The sequence below is a fragment of the Mustela erminea genome, chromosome 6 (assembly GCF_009829155.1).
Source record: "Mustela erminea isolate mMusErm1 chromosome 6, mMusErm1.Pri, whole genome shotgun sequence".
Lineage (NCBI taxonomy): Eukaryota > Metazoa > Chordata > Mammalia > Carnivora > Mustelidae > Mustela > Mustela erminea.
The window spans coordinates 75,808,209-75,826,579 of record NC_045619.1 but is presented as its reverse complement, the minus strand read 5'-3'; the positions used below and the strand labels follow the sequence as shown (position 1 = coordinate 75,826,579).

General features: G+C 35.8%; 1 protein-coding gene across 2 annotated transcripts in view; it reads left to right on the top strand.

The window, feature by feature from the left end:
* The window catches only part of ABCD2 (ATP binding cassette subfamily D member 2), a 69,410-nt gene that overhangs the window by 38,970 nt on the left and 12,069 nt on the right, over nt 1–18,371 (top strand). For both annotated transcript variants that reach the window (XM_032347763.1, XM_032347762.1), the window contains exons 8-9: nt 9,649–9,794; nt 14,909–14,993. In XM_032347763.1, the coding sequence (XP_032203654.1) occupies nt 9,649–9,794; nt 14,909–14,993 (231 nt within the window). The remainder of the gene's footprint in view (nt 1–9,648; nt 9,795–14,908; nt 14,994–18,371) is intronic.

Below are 18,371 nucleotides of genomic sequence, written 5' to 3'. Positions count from 1 at the left end.
TAACAAAAGTTGAGTTTTAAGAGGTTTGCATTTTTTTTTTAAAGATTTTATTTGTTTATTTGACAGAGAGAGATCACAAGTAGGCAGAGAGGCAGGCAGAGAGAGAGAGAGAGAGGAGGAAGCAGGCTCCCTGCAGAGCAGAGAGCCTGATGCGGGACTCGATCCGAGGACCTTGAGATCATGACCTGAGCCGAAGGCAGCGGCTTAACCCACTGAGCCACCCAGGCGCCCCAGAGGTTTGCATTTTTATCAGGTTAACAATACTTTGATTTTTCCACTAACATTATTCTTATTACTTGAAAATAAATATAGTCCCTGCTCTTCAGAGGCTCTACACATCTCCGTTTTGGCACCTAGAAATAAGACCCTAAAAATAAGATTGCAGTAATAGTAATATCTTTTTTTAGTTGAGTACTTCTTTTTTGCCACATATTTTTTTAAGAATATTAGGAATGACTAATGCATTGAAAACTCAGATTTAATTCTTGTTATTCATGAAAGGATCTGATGACATGATTGGTCCCATTGTGTACATTTATTTGAATTATTAATAGCTAGATTTTGTGGCTTTCTGATTGTCAATTTCTTATCACTATGGTAACACAGCAGTACTTAGCTGTACCTTAAACTTAACACATCTCATGCTTAAAAATAGTTAGTATTGCTGTGAAATTTTTGTCAACATTGTTGACAATTAAATTCCAGATGACAATGAAGCATTTAGCATTTTGGATGATCATTCCAAAGACAACAAGCACAAAAGATAGCCAACATTTCTCAATACTTTATCTTTTTTTTCTACTTTTATCTCTATTAAAGAGAAAAATACAGAACAATATAAAAATATATGAATATAAACTCTAATAGTTGCTAACACATTTTACTAAAACAATCATAAATTGTCAGATTTTTTTCTATTTTTTTATTTTTTAAAAATGATTTTATTTATTTATTTGACAGACAGAGATCACAAGTAGGCAGAGAGACGGGGGAGGAAGCAGGCTTCATGCTGAGCAGAGAGCCCAATGCGGGGGCTCAATCCCAGAACCCTGGGATCATGACCTGAGCCGAAGGCAGTGGCTTTAACCCACTGAGCCACCCAGGCACCCCAAATTGTCAGATTTTTAAACGTTAACACAGAAAAGTAGGGAGTAGAATACATATTATAGAAGTTCCCTGCGACATTCATATATAAAATAAAAAGCCATAATCATTGGGAATGGATATAATCTGAAATAACTTTCATTTTACTTATAATTAACAGGTTTTTTAAAAAAATATTTTATTTATTTATTTGATAGAGACAGAGAGATCACAAGTAGGCAGAGAGGCAGGCAGAGAGAGAGGAGAAAGCAGGCTCCCAGCTGAGCAGAGAGCCCTGTGCAGGGCTTGATCCCAGGTTCCAGAGATGATGACCTGAGCCAAAGGCAGAGATTTAACCCACTGAGCTACCCAGGCGCCCCTATAATTAACAGTTTTAAATGTAGGTACATTTGAAGTAATCCCAGATTATAAAGAAAAACAATTATGGTAATTGTTCAAATAAAAATAATTATTTAAATTGTAATGGATCCCTAGGAGTTTATTCGGGTATCTTTTCTACAACAAACTGAGGTGATTCTGGGTTTTGCTTAGAGAAGTAAATTAAAATTAGTTAGTGTTTATTTTCTGATAGCTGCTAATTATAAGCAATCTGTTTCTTTTGTTGCTTGTAGGAGGTATGTTGCATTATTCCCTCTCTGATGGGCCAAAGCAAGTAAGCTAATGATATTCTGACATGGTAACTGATCTACCTAAAATATTTAGAAGATAATCTGAATAGTTCTATATATTTAGAAAGGAACGCTTAGTAAAGGGTTCTTTAAGTGCTTATCCATTATGTATAACTTTAGTAAGACTAGAGGAACTTGAGCTAGCTTAAAATGTAAAATTCTAGGCCTTTGAGCTGAAAAGGATCACAGGCAAACTAATTATATAAATATTGGATATAGGGTCCTCTGTTTCCTGTGCTTTCAAATAGATTCAGCATCATCCCAATTTTTTTGACATAGCTTTTCAAAAGAATTTGTGGTAACCACAATTTTGTAATATTTTGAAATGATTAAATTAATAAAATCTATCAAAGTGTCCTTAGTTGGGGGTGCCTGGATGACTCAGTTGGTTAAGTGACTGATTCTTGTATTCAGGTCAGGTCATAATCTCAGGGTTGTGAGGAGCCCCACACTGGGCGTGGTGCTGAGTGTGGAGCCTGCTTAAAATTCTCTCTTTACCCCTCTCGCCCTGCCCCTCCCCCTCTTAAATAAAGTACCCTTGTTGCTATATACCACATTAAACCCATATAGAATGTGTTATTTTTATCATTTTACATGATGGTAAGACAATTGAGAGAAAATGGGACTCTAATAAAGCAGCATTTGTTGAGTCCTTATAAATTTATAATTTTATAAATATTTCTTGTATAATTTCATTTGCAGTCCCTTCACATAAATTTTCAAAGTAGCAATTTTCATATTCTATTCTATCATTTTGAGTAATGATAGCTCAATAATAAGTTATGTGGATACATTTGTAGTTCTTCATTTTTGCATCATAAAATGTTTAGGGTTTGGCATTTTATTTAAATTTCATGCTGATTGAATTTTAAAAACTTGATAGCTAAGCGCCATGTTTTTTTGTTTTGTTTAGACTCTTATTTCAAGAGTGCATATTCAAAATGTCATGAGACCTATAAACTCAGTAAAAACTTTAGCATTGCAAAAATGTAACTATATTTTTTATATTGCTTCTCCCTCTCTCTTCGCCTCTGCTCTCCCTGCTTGTGCTCTCTCTGTCAAATAAATAGATAAAATCTTAAAAAAAAAAAAGAATATCTTTTTTAAAAGGAGCCCCTAAGAAATAAGTTTCCTTATCTATTCATCAGAGAATTGACAGATTTCAAAAATCATAAAGAAATCATAAATAACATAAATTAGCCTTTTTTTAAATTTTATTTTATTTTTTAAAGATTTTATTTATTTATTTGACAGAGATCACAAGTAGGCAGAGGCAGGCAGGAGGGAAGGGAAAGCAGGCTCCCTGCTGAACGGAGAGCCCGATACGGGGCTTGATCCCAGGATGCTGGGATCATGACCTGAGCCGAAGGTAGAGGCTTTAACCCAGTGAGCCTCCCAGCCACCTCCTAAATTAGCCTTTTAAAGAAGTTTTGAAGTTTTGCTCTTCCAAGTTCTTACAAAGAAAGCCTATGGGCAGTCTTATGTGCACTGATCTTTCAGACCCTATAAATTACTCCAGTGAACTAAACGGTGCTAGAGTTACTGAAAAAAGTACTTCTAGGTAAACCTAAGATGCTTTCTTTAGTGTTTAACAGAATATAATCACTAAAATTTACATAATTAGGTACTTATTATTTATTAATCTTGTGAAAGAATAAAAATTTACTATGTGGTATAAAACCACACATCTCTTAGATGGTTAAATAGAAATTCTTTTGCATCTGTTCTTTTTTAAGATGTTGCCTTTTCTGGGCACCTGGATGGCTCAGTGGGTTAAGCTTCTGCCTTCAGCTCTGGTCATGATCTCAGGCTTCTGGGATCGGACCCCACATCAGGCTCTCTGCTTAGCAGGGAGCCTTCTTCCCCCTCTCTCTCTGCCTGCCTCTCTGCCTACTTGTGATCTCTCTCTCTTTCTGTCAAATAAGTGAATAAAATCCTAAAAAAAAAAAAAAAAAAGATGTTGTCTTTTCACATAAGTAGCAATCTTAAGCCCAATTAGAAATGAACTTTTGTTTCTTTAAAAATTTATTGGGTGCCTACTGTGTACCTATACTTACTAAGTGCTCTGACTACAGTGGTTCATTTATGCTTTATAGAAACCCACTGCTTTGTTTAGTTTTCATAACAAATGGAATAAAGTAAGTTACTTTCCAAATGAGGTAGCTCTAGTTCAAAATTTGGGTCACATGGCTAGTAAAGAGTGAAACTGGAATTCCAGCCCAGAACCATCTCTCCAAAGCGTATTATCACAACCACAACTCTTTACTGTCTTCCTTGCAATATATATATAAAATATGATTTCATCAAATATTGCTAGTTAATCAAGTCTTATGGTAGAATCCTGTAGAAACATTTCTGAAATGAATGTTCAGATGTAGTCTCCATTTTATATTGTCTCCATTTTATATTGTATCATGTCTGTTTGGAAGATCGAATTATATCTGGAATTTATACTAAGGTGTAGGATATATCTGTGCTTCTAATTTACATTAAATTGGAGCTGGTGTCACTTTGGAAGTTAGCAGAAGTACTGCCCACTATGGTTTCCTCGTATTTCTTCTTTAAGTAGTCTCAGAGTACCAGTTGAAAAACTCCTCATTGGCTCTGATAACCAACTTCTATTTTATGCTACTATTATTATTACCAGATAAAAATCTAAGATATTGTCACATTATATGAATGTTTAATATAATATAAACAAAATAACTGTGTGTCCTAATTCTATTTTCTTTAATATGTTTAGCCTAAAGGGGGACAGGTAAAGAAAAAGGCAGGAGAGGAAGATATAGGGATATGGCAGAAGAAATGTGACCAGAAATGATATAGTCATTTCAGAAAACAGTTGGGCAGTTCCTCAAAAAGTAAACAGAGTTATATGGTCCAGCAATTCCCCTGTGTGTTAGGTGTATGCCCACTGTTTATAACAGCCAAATAGTGAAAACCACTGGAATATCCAGCAACAGATGAATGGATTAACAAAATGCGGCATATTCATACAGTAGAATATTATTCAGCCATAAAAAGCAATGAAATACAGTTACATGCTACAACTTTAATGAACGTGAAAGCATTATGCTCACAGAAAGAAGGCTGTCACAAAAGACCACATATTATATGATTTTGTGTATACAAAATGTCCAGAATAGACAAATCCGTGGAGACAGAATGTAGATTAGTGGTTGCCAGGGATTGGGAGAATGGAAGAATGGACTGTCGGCTATTAGATATACAGTTTCTTTTCGGTGTGAAGAAAATGTTCTGGAATCAGATCATGGTGATGGTTACATGAGGCTGTGAATATACTAAACATTACTGAATTGTGTACTTTAAAAGCGTGAATTTTATGATATAGGAATTATATCTCAATTTTTAAACTAGATTCATCTGGGCGCCTGGGTGGCTCAGTTGGTTAAGCAACTGCCTTCAGCTCAGGTCATGATCCTGGAGTCCCGGGATCAAGTCCCACATCAGGCTCCCAGCTCTGCGGAGTCTGCTTCTCCCTCTGAACTTCTCCCTCTCATGCTCACTCTCTCTCTCTCAAATAAATAAAGTCTTTAAAAAAATAAAAATAAAATAAAATAGATTCATTTATTTGAGAGAGAGAGAGAGAGAGCGCACCTGAGCAGAGGAGGGACAGAGGAAGAGAGAGAATCTCAAGCAGCACCCTGCTGAGCACCTGACTTGGAGCTTGATCCTATGACCCTGAGAACATGATCCCAGCTGAAAAGAAGAGTTGGATATTTAGCCTCTGAGCCACCCAGGCACTCCTATATCTTAATTTTTAAAATATGACCAGGGATTCCCATGTTTGTAAAGATCCCATTGAAAATCTTTATATGAGTGTATATATGCAGCATTACAATATAAATATTTTTATTTCCAAATGTTAGTTAAGTCTGTAGTAAAATAATCTTATGTTATCTGTCCTTCAACTGACTCATTTTCATATTATGGAAAAATAGGTAGACAATTGATCCACAAAAACATTTATATTTAAAATCTTCAACTTACTCTCTCTTTCTCCCACCCCCCCTTCTAAAGTAAATTTCAGCAATCATAAATCTTCATCCCTAACTACACTAGGATGTATTTCCAAAGAGCAAAGATATTTTCCAGCATAACCATAATATAATAGTTAAATTCATGAAAATTAACACTGCTTTAATATTTTTACCTAAACATAATTTTGGTGGTTCACAAACTGGCCCCTGTACACGGAGAGTGAAAGAAGATGGAAGAGACTACTCCAGATTGATAGGTGGCAGGTTTGAGAAGCAGAGGCATTAACATAAGTCTTGTCATGGTTGGCTACAAGGTAGGTGGCAGGTTTGAGAAGCAGAGGCATTAACATAAGTCTTGTGGCAGGTTTGAGAAGCAGAGGCAGTAACATAAGTCTTGTCATGGTTGGCTACAAGGTAGGTGGCAGGTTTGAGAAGCAGAGGCATTAACATAAGTCTTGTCATGGTTGGCTACAAGGTAAATGGATCTCTGCTCTTGCCCACCAGAACCTTAAATTTGTAGAGAGGCCTTAACTGGGTTCAGTCACATCTAGCGTCCAGATGGTCCCAACAACACAATGTTCTCTCAAGGCTGCTTCCTTGGAAACAGTTTCCAGCAATGGGAATGGTGGTCAGAGTATACACTCCAAGCACATGTGAGGGGGTGAGGAGCCTCCAGTTGTCCCAGTCTAGCTCATGGTCAAATGGCAGTCATGTCCTGTCAGTGACCCCCAACAATTCTCCATATTTTTTAATAAATGTATTTTTTAAGATTTATTTATTTAAGAAAGAGGAAGAAAGAGTGTATGCGGAGAGGTGGGAGAGGGGGAGGAGGGACAGTATCCTGAAGCAGACTACCCACTGAACACAGAGCCCCACTTGGGACTTGATCCCACGACCCATGAGATCATGACCTGAGTCACAACCAAGTATCGGACGCTCAACCCACTAGCCACCCAAGTGCTCCATCAACTTTCTATATCTAAATATTGCCAATTATCATAATACTATCCTTTATAATAATTTCTTTCTCTCAATTCATTTGCATTTTAGTTGTCATGTTGCTCTCGTTTCTTTTAATATTACCTCCTCAGCTTCTCTTATTTTTATTTTCTCTTCTCTTATTTTATTTTTATTTTTATGACATTGATATACATAGAGTGCAGAACTGTTGTTATTTTAAGAAAGTTCTTTAAGTTAGATTTGTCTGGCAGTTTCCTGATGCTATGATTCAGGTTACGCCTTCTTTTTTTTTTTTTTTTTTTTTGTGCAAGAGTTCTACGTCTTTCCTAAATCTGCTGGGTAACCAAAAACTTGGTAGTTTAAAACAACAGGAATGTATTCTCTCAGAGTTCTGGAATTCAGGAGTTCAAAATCAAGGTATTGGCAGGACTTTACTTTTTAAAAAGCTCTAGGCTAGAGTCTTTTCTTGCCTCTTCCAGCTTCTCTTGCTGCCAGGCATTCCTTGCCCTGGGACAGCGTAACTCCAATCTCTGTCTCCGCCATCACATGACTTTCTTCCCTTCCTTTCTCCTCTTCTTATAAGGGCATTTACTAGACTTAGGGCCCATCTCTGTAATACAGGATGATCTCATCTGGAGATCCTTAGCTTAGTTAGATCTGCAAAGACCTCCCTCCTCCCCCATAAGGTCACATCCACAGGTACATGTGGTTTAGGACACAGTTCAACCCACTACAACACTGCCTAAATGATGTTGGGTCTTTCTCAGAGGATAATGTCAGGATACACCGAGTGTAGACAGAAAAGGAAATAGATTTTTTTAAAAGCATGAATCATACTGACATTCGAATTAAAATGAAACATAGTTTTTCTTACCTTCTCACCCATCATGTTTGTAAATTCTTTCTTCAGAGGGAGCGCACTAACTCCTAACATTATTAAGATGTTTACTTCTTTGGTCAGTCCTGTAACATAGGTAAAATAGTTTCAGAATTGCTACTCCTGAATCATTACCAACAAGAAACTTGCCAAATAACGTTTAAGATTTCTTTGTGGTTCTTCTGGTCTTCAACTGAAATTGTGTGGCCAGGTTCAAGTAATTTAGACCAGTATCTCCTCCCCCTTTTATGTGGTTGTCACTCATTTGATATACCATTCAGTTCATTTATTCTGTTTGTATTTAATTTTAAGGTTCCTACCTTCACTGGTTATTTGTTTCATGTTGTTTTTTTGAATAATAACATATAACATGATTCTAAAAGTAAAAACATATAGAAAGGATATTTAAAGAGGTCACTCCCTTCCCTATCCATTCTCCCTTGTTCCTCCAATCTCCAATAGGTAACCAATTTCATTAATTTCTGGTTTACTGTGTTTCCTTTTATAAAGGTAAGCAGGTAAATGTACACTTTCTTATTTCGCTTTCATTTTGCATAAAGATAGTATACTATATACTAGAGATTCTCAAATGGAGGTGGTTTTGTCCTGTAGGGGGTGATATCTGGAGACTTTTTATTGGGTCTACTGTAGTAGACACTATTAGCATCTGGGGGGTGGAGACTAGATATGCTGCTAAACATCTACAGTATGTAAGATAGCCCTCAACTGCAAAGGAGTACTGGTTCCATACATCCATAATGCTGTTCAGAAACCCTGCTATACATCTACTTCTGCACGTTACTTTCCAACTTAGAAGTATATTATGGAAAATCACTCTACAGAGAACATCCACATCCTGTTTTACAGCTCCGTAGTGTCAGTGCTATCGTTTATTCAGTCTCCTCTTTATGGACACTTAGATTGTTTTCAGTATTTTGAGATTATAGATAATGCTGCAATGGATCTTGTGCACTCCTATTGTTATTTTTGGAAGTATATCTTTAAAGTAAATTGCAAGAGGGTCAGAGTCCAAAATATTTGATGCTTTGCAAAATCCCCTCCAAAAGGTTGTACATTTTTGCATTTTCACGAATGTATGAAAGTACTGGTTTCTCTATATTTGCTAGCTGAATTGTCAGGTTTTTGAACTTTTACCAATTTGAAAAGTAAGAAACTCAGTGTAGTTTTATTAAAGATATTTATTTATTTATTTATTTATTTGACAGAGAGAGAGGGAACACAAGCAGGAGGAGTGGGAGAGGGAGAAGCAGGCTTCCCGCTGAGCAGGGAGCCGGATATGGGGCTCGATTCCAGGACCCTGGTATCATGACCTGAGCTGAAGGCAGACGCTTAACGACTGAGCCACCCAGGTGCCCCTCAGTGTGGTTTTAATTTGCATTAATTTTATTATTAATGGCATCTTAATTATTTATTTGTTAAAGTTTTTATTTATTTATTTATTTATTTATCCTAGAGCAAAAAAGAGAGCATGTGTAAGCATGGTCCCACACACAAGTTGGGGGTAAGGGCAGAGAGGGAGGGAGAAAGACAAGCAGACTCTGCCCTGAGCCCAGAGCCTGACACCAGTGAATCCCACCGCCCATGAGATCATGACCTGAGCTGAAACCAAGAGTCTGTGCTCAACCTACTGAGCCACCCAGGTGTCCCATTAATGGCGTTTTCAAAAAGTTTTTGCTTTTTCACATCCCTGAATCAAAACCTCAAATTTTATATTTAAACCAAATAATTTTAGATGAAATGCAGAAACAATGTTTATAAAATACAGTGAAACAAGGTATGTATTTTTGCACTGAAAATATCCAACTTTTTCCTCATGGCTATGTCTCAATGAATTTTTACGTGAACATATCAGAGTGTAATCCTATCATGCCTGAGAGAGAAATACTCATCACCAGGTAATAAATGTAACCCTAGACATATGATATTTATAGTCTCCTCTGGAGTTTTCAGGCCATGAGGTCTGAGTAAACTAAGATGGCTTTGTACTAGGATTCCTTGTGTGCTTGGTGTTTTATAGGCCATACATGTCTCTTGGAAGTCTTCGCGATCAAGTCATCTATCCTGATTCCGTGGATGACATGCATGATAAAGGCTATACAGACCATGATCTGGAATGCATTCTACACAATGTCCACCTCTATCACATAGTTCAAAGAGAAGGAGGTAAAGTCTACCACTTTTAAAATGCATTTGTTTCAAAAAAAATAAACTTGGGTAAATAGTCTATGGTTTAATGTGAACATATGCTACTATTAGAACATAAATACAGAAGACAGACTTTATAGCATTTATTGCTTTTCTATTACTGACATCCTCTTTTCTGCTTGGATTAAATTTCCTGCAGCACACTAGGCTTTTTATTGTCTGCTACTAGTATTTGAAAACAGTTTTTCCTTCATATTTGAGTATACAATTGTCCCTGAGGCCACCATCAGTCTAGATGTATGTAAAGTCTGTGACAGAAATATTATCCTCAGCTTATATTAAGCTTAATCTCAGCTTATATTAAGCTTAATAAGTTGAGAAGTAGATATCACAGAATTAGTTTTTTATTTTCTTTTTCTTTTTTTTTAAGGATTTCATTTATTTATTTGACAGACAGAGATCACAAGTAGGCAGAGAGGCAGGCAGAGAGAGAGGGGGAGGCAGGCTTCCCGCTGAGCAGAAAGCCCAATGCAGGGCTCCATCCCAGGACCCTGGGATCATGACCAGAGCTGAAGGCAGAGGCTTTAACCCACTGAGCCACCCAGGTGCCCCTACTTTTTAATTTTCAGACCCACAGTCTTACCAACATTTTTTTTTTTTCCTCTTTCAAGTAGCACATAGAGAATCAGATAAAATACAAACTTCTATAGTATGTGATTTATGCATAAGATATTTTTGAAAAAGTAGAATTAACACTTATACATATGAGCCTAAAAAGGAATTACTTCCTAATAGTCAAATTTTTAAAATATTAATGTTTATTTAAATTCAATTGATTTACCTATAATATATTATTGGTTTCAGAGGTAGAGGTCAGTAATTCATCAGTCTTGTATAACACCCAGTGCTCATTATATCACGTGCCCTCCTTAAAGTTCATCATGAAGTTATCTCATCCCCCAGCACCCCTCCCCTCCGGCAATCCTCAGTTTGTTTCCTATGATTAAGCAACTAATAAGACTCTCCAAAGAGTCCCAGAACTGTATGGTCAATTAATTTTTTTTTAAGATTTTATTTATTTACTTGAGAGAGAGAAAGAGAGTGAGAGAGAGCATGAGAGGGGAGAGGGTCAGAGGGAGAAGCAGACTCCCCACTGAACAGGGAGCCCGATGCGGGACTTGATGCCAGGACTCCAGGATTATGACCTGAGCCGAAGGCAGTCACTTAACCAACTGGGCCACCCAGGCGCCCAGTCGATTAATCTTTGACAACACAGGAAAGAATATCCAATGGAAACAAGGCAGTCACTTCAAAATGGTGTTGGGAAAACTGGACGGCAACATACAAAAGAATGAAACGGAATCACTTTCTTACACCATACACAAAAATAAATTCAAAATGGATTAAAGACCTATATGTGAGACCTGAAACCATAAAAATCCTAGAAGAGAACATAGGCAATAACCTCTTTGACACCAACCTTAGCAACATTTTTTCTAGATATGTCTCCTGAGGCAAGGGAAATAAAAGCAAAAATAAACTACTGGGACTACATTAAAATAAAAAGCTTTTGTGGGCAGAAGACATGAACAGATATTTCTCAAAAAAAGATATCAGATGACCAAGAGACATATAAAAACATGTTCATCATCACTTACCATCAGGGAAGTGCAAATCAGAACCACCAGGAGGTATCACCTCACACCTCACAGAATGGCTAAAATCAACACAAGAAACAATCATTGGTGAGGATGTGGAGAGAAAGAAACCCTCTTGCACTGTTGGTGGGAATCCAAACCAGCGCAGCCACTCTGGAAAACAGTATGGAGTTTCCTCAAAAAGTTAAAAATAGAGCTACCCTGTGACCTGGCAATCACACTACTGGATATTTACCCAAAGAATAAAAAAAACACCAATGTGAAAAGTTACATGCATCACTATGTTTATAGCAGCATTATTTATTTATAATAGCCAAGATATGCCAGCTGCCCAAAGTGTGCATCTATTGATGAATGGGTAAAGAAGAGGTGGTGTGTGTACATACATATAATGGAATGTTATTCAGCCATAAAAAGGAATGAAGTCTTGCCAATTGCAATGACATGGACAGAGCTAGAGAGTATTATGCTAAGCAAAATAAGTCAGAGAAAGACAAATACCATATGGTTTCACTCATATGTGGAATTTACTAAATAAAACAAATGAGCAAAGGGGAAAAAGAGAGAGAGAAACCAAGCAACAGACTCTTTATTATAGAGAACAAACTGATGGTTACCACAGGGGAGGAGCTTGGGAGGTTGGATTCAGGAGTGCACTTGTGATGAGCACCAAGTGTTGCATGGAAGTGTTGAATCACTATATTGTACACCTGAAACCAATATTACACTGTATGTTAACTAACTGGAATTAAAAACTTCTTGAAAAAGACTCTCTGTAGAGCATTTAGAATAATGGCACATAGTAAATGCACACAAATTAGTAGCTAGTGGTAAAATTACTACTCATAATATTAATACTATGATATTTTGTCTTTTTGTGATGGTACTTGATAGTTTATATGGAAATTTCATATATATTATTTCATTTGATTCTTATAATCAGAAATGAGGCAGACAAGAGACGTTATTCTGTTTATTTTTGTGACATTTCTAAACATGAGTCACAAATACTGAAAATATGGAAAGCAGATTGTCTTTTTTTTTTCACACGGTCCTCTCCTTCCCAGTTTTAAAACACCAGGGCAGAATAAATGCTGCATGTTAATCTTGAGGAAATTATTTTGGGTAAATTTGAAATCCAATCACCCAAATAGAAATTTATAATAAACATGGACCATTCTATTCTTGTAGAAATCATCAAGAAGTTTAAGAACTTTTTAGAAGAATGCTCCAACCTTAATAATGTAACAGTAATTGTTAGGCTTATTGAGTGCTCACCTTACAGAACACATTAAGCAATGTACATTGTCATCTTAGTTAACATTTATAACTGTCTCGTGATGTAGGTTTTAATAACCCCTTTCACAGGTGAAATTCAGAAGTTTAGAAACTTCCCCAGGGGCTTACTATTGTTATGACAGGGACTCAAATACAGATCTCACTTGAAAGTCAGTGTTCTGTGCTAGGCCATGCCACTGTGCTATGCTATCTTCTAGCTTCTTAGATACTAATAAGAACTGTTATATCCTTACACATAAAAACAAAAACAAAAACAAGGGGGCTACTCTTTACTCACTTAATCATGTTTTTAAGCAAAGCTTGAAAGCACCTAAATTTGAAATGACATCACTTACTTTAGAAGAAGCCTACAGAAGTTGTATTTAAACTAGCTAATACTTTGCTTAGAGAAATGCTTTGCTTTAAAGATGGAATTAGAAACTACGTTTGATTCCATGCACAAGGTTACATAATAGACAAGAGTAAAAGTGTTAACAAATGTTAACATGAACTAGAGCAATACCTACATCTCAAGGAAGCAGGAAAACTGTTTTCTTTGCTGGCTCAGCTCACTAAATCAGCATCAGAGGTGAAATTATAACTCAGACTTTTGATTTATATGCTCTATGATCAAGCAACATTGCCTACTAAAACTTTTGGGTTGAGTGGAACAGAGGACATGATTTATTTAAATATGTAAAGCTAAAGTTTCCTTTGACCCAAATACTTTTCTCTTGTGCTTTCTCAGTTGGCAGGAAAAAAAAAAAAAAAAAAAAAAAAATTAAGCCCGGACTATTTCTCCACTGTGTAGCAATCTGAACTTATTTTTCAAATCCTTGCTTGTGTTTCATAAATGCTATAAAATTCAGTTATAGAGAGAAATTGTATTTCAACAGTTTTCACTAGAAGCAAGAACTTTATTTAAATCAGATGACATTTTGAGATCTTTTTTTTCCTGATATAAAACTGTAAGGATATGTTTTTAAAAGAACAGAAAATTCCTGGAAGTTTACCCAAAAAAAAAAGGAACAGTGGTACCCACTGGGGAGTATTATTAGGAAATAGGGAAAATCTTTTTAACCTAGTGCACAAAAACAACAAGACTCTACACTTGCTATTTTCTTTCCCTTTGTCCAAGTTTATTTAGAAAGTTTAATAAAGGTGAAAATTCAGCTGATGGATAAAGAGGTGGGCAAAGAGCCTGAATTTTTTCCAAATGGGAGAACTAAGCCTTGAATACTTGGGATTTGGAATTGTTGTACTGAATGTATATGTCAAGTTTTGGCAGTCATTTTGCTCTCTGAAAATCAGACATTCCCTACTCTGCTTTATTTTCTGATATTTTCACAGATAATACTTGATACGGCCATCTCTCTCATAGGCCCCCCCCAAAGAGATAAGCCATAAAAATAATAAAAACCATCAAATTTTAAAATATTATAAAAATGTGTAACTTAGAAAATAAAAGTCTCATAATTCCATTCCTGGAGGGGTTTGTGGGGTGTGGGAGTGTGTGTTTATAGAAATGTAATCATAATTTATATAAACGTGTATGCATGTATATATCTATACATACTCATATAAAGTACCAGGCTCATGGAAGCCATTTAAGTTAGTTTCTGTCTTACTATTTGTAGGCTTTGCAATAGGCCTGTATAAATTGTTGGCTTTTCTCCTACCACCGTCCAAAATAAGCATAGGTATACCAACTTTTTAGAGATATTCAGAAACAAATTTTAAAAGTGTCTGTATTTTATATTCTTAGGACATGTTTTATCAGCATAAGGAATTATTAACATTAAAAAATACGAAATCTGGAGGTGCCTGGGTGGCTCAGTTGTTAAATGTCCGCCTTCTGCTCCAGTCATGATCCTGGGACCCTGGGATCCAGACCTGCATCTGGCTCCCTGCCTAGCGGGGAAGCCTGTTTTTCCTCTCCCACTTTCCCTGCTTTTGTGCCCTCTCTCACTATCTCTATCTCTGTCACATGAATAAATAAAGTCTTTTTAAAATTTTTAAAAAATAAGAAATCTAAACCAAAATGCTTATAAATGAGACTTTCTAGTATCCAAGCATATGTTCTATAAAATACCAGGTCCTTTGGTGTTAATAATTTAAACTTGCCAGGAATCAATTGTCTAGGATAAAATATATGTTATATGTTATATGTAAAAATATATGCTATATATTTTTAAGGATGGGATGCTGTTATGGACTGGAAAGATGTTCTGTCTGGAGGGGAAAAGCAAAGAATGGGCATGGCTCGCATGTTTTATCATAGGTAAGTATGCCATCATTGTAAATAAAAAAAAATCTTTGAACAAGATTCAATGTCCTCCTCTTTAGTTTAAAATTATCTTCCTGGGGGATGGAGGGATGGACAAAATGAGTGAAAGAGAGTGGGAGATACAGGCTTCCAGTTATGGAATGAATAAATTGCAGAAAAAAGGCACAGCATGAGGAATATAGTTAATGACATTGTAATAGTGTTATCTGGGGACAGACACAGCTACATTTGTGTGAACATAGCCTAATGTGTAAACTTGTCCAATTACTATGTGGAATACCTGAAACTATACAACTGTGTGTGTCAACTATACTCAAATAAAATAGAAAGAAAGGAAAAAAGGAAAAACTAATGCTTAGAATTTACAGGTTCAATATTCTTGTTATTTCATTTCATGTATTGGAAATCTCCCAGTACTTTCTCCTATTTTTTAGGTTGAGTAATGTTGGATGACGGAATTAAATTCACATATATCCTATGTTTGAAAGGATTATTACTAATTTTAAAATGTGATGAATACATAACTACTATTTTACTGGGGTGAACACAGTAGGTAGGCATTCAATACTACTTCTGAATTAAATTATTAAATTCAAACTAAATTAACTTTTCAAGCACTCAGTAGCCTATTAAGTTCCTCCTTAAAAATCAGACACTTACTTAATGCAAAAAGGAACCAGCCAGCACAGGTCTTAATAGACTCAGAAAAAGAGAGATACAGGAAATAATTTCTCCTGATAAAACTTCTCTCTGCAACCAGTTTCATAGCCTTTTGAGGTTCAAGGATACCAAACACAAGAAGCTGGTAAGAAATATTAAAGCTATTCAGAAATATTTTTACTTGTCCTATTCTTCTCTGAAAAAAGATCTCTCTGTCTCTCTCTGTCTCTTTCTGTTAATCTTAGGCCTCTGGCAATGAGAATCAGAGTTGTATGCAAAGCAGGAGGCAGACAAGAAATACATTACTCAGGTTTAACAAACCATGATGGGAAAAAAAGAACTAGAGTTATGTACACGAACCCTAAATGGCACCGCTTATGGCTATAAACTGGGGCAGATGTGACACACTGAAGGAGTTACAATAGAAGCAGAAATACTTTTATATTGAACTTTAATAAAAGATAACGATAAAAGGAGCCATAGATGTGTGTGTGTGTGTGTGTGTGTGTGTGTGTGTGTGTGTGTGAAGGAAGCCTCATTAAATACTTAGCAGCTAGTTACCCCTCACTTAGTGATCAGTTGGCTATCAGTTCTTTAAAAAAACCTTTTATTATAGAAAAAAACATTAAAACTCCATCAAAGAAAAAATTGTAAGTTGAATCCCACGTTCCCACCACACTGATTCACCAAGTGTAGCATTTTACCACATTTAACTTTTCGATTTTTTTTTTAAATTCTGAAGTATTTTAAAGCAAATCCCAAATACCATGGCATTTTTCCTCTAAAAACTGTGGCATCAAGAAAATATAAGAATATTGTTTTACATAATAGCTACCATTATGTAGCTATTCATAGCTAATAAAACTGATAAAAATTGAAGTCATCTAATGCCAGGCTCATATTCAAAGTTTCACTAGTTGTCTCAAAAATATTTTCATAGTTGATTTGTTCAAACATGTTGAATTTTGTTGTTACATCTTTTAATCATTTTCAAACTAAAGTCTCTGCTACTCTGTGCCCCACCACCACCACCACTCAGCTGCCAATCTTGTATGTCATTGACTTGCTAAAGAAATAGGGTTAGAGATAGAGAACAAACTGAGGGTTGATAGAGGGAAATGAATGGGAGATGAGCTAGATGGGTGATGCGAATCATCACTTGTTATGATGAACTGAATGTTGTATGTGAATGATGAATCACTGAATTCTACTCCTGAAACCAATATTGCACTATGTGTTAACAAAGAATTTAAATTTAAATATATATATATGTATATATATATGAGGAAAAAAAAGAAATGGAGTTAGTTGTACCATAAGAAAAGTGCTCATTCTAGATCCTCTGATTACTTCCTCATGGAATCTTTTACCTCTTTCTTTAATCTCCAATTTTTCTTGTAAACTAGAAATTAGAGCTAAAAGCATAATTACATTTTACTTTAGACTTTTTAAAAGAATATAAGATATTTATCTTTGAAAAAGGAACATATGTAAATAATTTTATTAAAACATAAGTATACGTTCATTTCATAAAGGTAGAAAATTTAGATAAGTAAAAAAAACTATCATCTCATTACCTATGTTAAATAATAAAAATTCAGGTAAATTTTAAAGAAAAAATTGGCTTTATTGAACAATTTATGAATAAGACAGCAGCTCATCTAGCAAGTAGAGAGGAGCTCCAAAGGGATACAGAAAGAGAATAGTTTTTAAAAGCAGGACAAGGAAGTCATGAACAAATTCACCTCCTATTGGGAGTCTAAAGGGTCTTACTAGGTTGATTACCTCACCAATGTTGACCAAGAAAATCTAGACTGACCAGTTCAGATTACATTCCTGGGGAAGGTTGAACCGCAATCAAGTTAGATAGTAAGCCCCAGTTTGGTGACATGGACCTACCACAAGTGACTATTTTGGGCATGTAGGTGTCTGGCTAGAGTTTTTTTAATGAGAAAATATATTGTGTTAATAACATGGTGTTTTGGAATTTAAGAAACTAAACAGATGAACATGGGGAAGGGAAGGAAAAATAAAATAAGGTAAAAAACAGAGAGGGAGGCAAACCATAAGAGACTCTCAACTATAGAGAACAAACTGAGGTTTGCTAGAGGGGATGTGGGGGGAGGGGAATGGGTGATGGGCATTTTGGAGGGCATTTGATGGAATGAGCACTGGGTGTTCTGTACAACTGATGTAACACTAAGTTCTACCCCAAAACTAATAATACACTATATGTTAACTAGATTGAATTTACATAAAAAATCTAAAGAAAACGAAAAAAAAAAATACCCATGGTATTTATAATAATGTACATGGTTAGCTCAAAAATATAGCAAGCTAATTTGCATTGACATGGATGGGGCTAGAGAGTATTATGCTAAGCAAAATAAGTCAGTCAGAGAAAGACAAGTATCATATGATTTCATTCATGTGGAATTTAAGAAACAAAACACTGGGTGCTGGCATTAAGGAGGGCACATGGTGTGATGAGCACTGGGTGTTACATGCAGCTGATCGGTAACTGAACTCTACATCTGAAACTATCGATGTACTATACGCTGACTAACTAAATTTAAATAATAACAATAAAAGAAACAAAACAGATGATCAAAGGGAAAAAAAGAGAAAGAGGCAAACCAAGAAACTGACTCTTAACTACAGAAAACGAAGTGATGGTTACCAGAGGAGTTGGGTGGGGGGATGGGTGAAATA